At 38.5% G+C, this 2,626-nt stretch overlaps 1 protein-coding gene across 1 annotated transcript in view; it reads right to left on the bottom strand.

Moving 5' to 3' along the window:
* Window positions 1–2,626, bottom strand: part of Ccdc171 (coiled-coil domain containing 171) — a 310,385-nt gene that overhangs the window by 271,971 nt on the left and 35,788 nt on the right. The window contains exon 5 of the mRNA XM_013020745.1: window positions 1,680–1,870. Coding sequence (XP_012876199.1) covers window positions 1,680–1,870 — 191 coding nt within the window. The remainder of the gene's footprint in view (window positions 1–1,679; window positions 1,871–2,626) is intronic.

The raw sequence follows: 2,626 nt of genomic DNA, 5'->3' as shown, positions 1-2,626 counted from the left end.
CCTTCCTGGGTTGGCTTTGAACCGCGATCCTCAGATCTCAGCCTCCTGAGTAGCTAGGATTACAGGCGTGAGCCACCGGCGCCCAGCTCATATCTTTTTATTTACTATTACTTCATAAACATAAATATAGTCAATTCAAAATCTAACTGCTAAGGTGCTAACAACTCCATACAAATATTTTGAGAAGGAAAAAAAAAGCAAAGTGCCAGTGGCTCACTCATAGCTACTCAGGAGAGTGAAGTCTGAGGAGTGCAGTTTGAAGCTAGCCTAGGCAGGAAAATCCATAAAACATTTATCACCAATTATCACCAGAAGTGGAACTATGGCTCAAGTGGTAGAGTGCTAGTCTTGCATAAAAAGCTCAGGGATAGCACCCAGGCCCTGAGTTTAAATCCTACAACTAGCATTTAAAAAAAATAAGAACAAGGGCTGGGAAGTTGTCTCAGTGGTAGAGTGCTTGCCTTGCATGTATGAGGCCCTGGGTTCGATTCCTCAGCACCACATAAGCAGAAGAAAAAAAAAAGCCAGAAGTGGTGCTGTGGTTCAAGTGGTAGAGCACTAGCCTTGAGCTGAAGAGCTGAGGGACAGTGCCCAAACCCAGAGTTCAGTCTCCATGACCAGACCAAAAAAATAAATAAATAAATAAGAACAAGGGCTGGAAGGTGGCTCAGTGGTAGAGTGCTTTCCTTGCATGCATGAGGCCCTGGGTTTGATTCCTCCGCACCACATAAGGAGAAGAAGCCAAAAGTAGCACTGTGGCTCAAGTGGTACTGCGCTAGCCTTGAGCTGAAGAGCTGAGGGACAGTGCCCAGGCCCAGAGTTCAGGCCCCATGACCTTAAGAAGAAGAAATGTGGCTAGGAATGTGGTTCAGCAGTAGAATGCTTGCAAGCTTTGCATGCATGAAGCTGTCAGTTTGATTCCTCAGTACCACATAAACAGAAAAGGCCAGAAGTGGCACTGTGGCTCAAGTGGTAGAATGCTAGCATTAAGCACAAAGAAACTTGAGGACAATGTTCAGGCCTTGAGTTCAAGACTGGCAAAAATAAATAAAAATAAATAAATAAGAACAAGTTTAGCTCAGAGTAATTTAAGTAAAAGTTAAATACATTACATTTCATAAGTCTTTGCAGAATATGTTCTACATAGATAATGATACTTGTATCTACATACTAATACTTTTCTAACTTAATCGAATACTGAAACCAAAATCAATGGCCTAAATTTCTAAAATTCCATAATTTCATAGTTGGAACAAAAAGGCTACAGATTCTGATCTTTTTACAATATGCACACATAAGTGTTTTGCTTTTTCTTTGCTTTTGTAATACTGGAAATAAAACTCAGGTGAGCATGTTCGGCAAGCACTATTCATTTCACTGAGCTACAATACAAGCCCTCTTTTCTTTTTAATTCTAATCAGAGATCTCAAACTGCTTTTCTTAAATAAACAGTATACACATTAATACACTGCTGAAGTATATTACAAAAGAGACTCATAAAAATGCCACTAAAAAGGAAGTTACTTTTTCTATGTGTACCAAGTTACAAGATATAAATTTGGTTCAAGCTTTTAATAATATAAAATGCAAGTATCTTCAGAACAATTTTCTAACTTATGTAATATACAACATATCTCTATATTTTATATGGAAATTTTCATTTACAAAAAAAATTTTACCTGAAGAGTTTTTTCTAGTTTGCTTTTCTCCTTCATAAGTATATCATATTCTCGATTGCAATTTTGAATTATACTGTCTCTTTCCTCCAAATCATGTTCAAATTTTCTACATTCTTCTTTCCATTTCTGCTGTGAAGTATGAAATGCTTTCTCAATCTCATTTGCTTTTCCTTGAAGTTCTGAATTCTGATCTATTAAAGATAGAATAGAATAGGTATATTTCTAAACATGAGTTATATAACTACAAATTTAAAAACCTAAGCTTGTAGCTAATTTTACTGTCAAAACAACTCTTTTACTAAGCTCTTGAAAAGCTCACTGCCCCTGCCTAGACCAATTTCACTCACTCTTTTTCTCAGAATAAGATGCTTCTGCTACCAAATAGTATGGAATATTCTTCTTCTTTTTTTTTTGTTTTCCAGTCATGGGGCTTGAACTCTGGGCCTGAGCGCTGTCCCTCAGCTCTTCAGCTCAAGGCTAGTGCTCTACCACTTGAGCCACAGTGCCACTTCTGGTTTTCTGAGTGGTTTACTGGAGGTAAGAGTCTCACAGACTTTCCTGCCCAGGCTGGCAATCCTCAGCTCTCAGCCTCCTGAGTAGCTAGGATTACAGGCATGAGCCACTGGCACCCAGCTAAATATAGTATATTCTTAAAGACACGCTCAAGTTTAGGAGTGCCTCACTCTTTCTCCTATTCAAAAAAGTCGATGTTTTTTAAGACTATGATACACATAGCTACTTTTTTTGAAAGACTAAAAGAGAGTATACATTTTAGTAGAATACTAGAAACAAACTAGTTGTAACACACCTTACACAAGAGACCATCACAAAACTGAGGCTAGGAAGCACTGCTCTGACAGTTCAAATCAGCAGTTTACAAGAAGTGGCACTGTGGCTCAAGTAGTAGATTGCTAGCCTTGGAGATGACAAGCTGAGGGACAGCGCCC

This window comes from Dipodomys ordii, unplaced genomic scaffold (genome assembly GCF_000151885.1).
Source record: "Dipodomys ordii isolate 6190 unplaced genomic scaffold, Dord_2.0 Scaffold53, whole genome shotgun sequence".
Taxonomy (NCBI): Eukaryota; Metazoa; Chordata; class Mammalia; order Rodentia; family Heteromyidae; genus Dipodomys; species Dipodomys ordii.
Note: the sequence above shows the minus strand (reverse complement) of the source record. Positions and strands in the feature narration are given on the sequence as shown.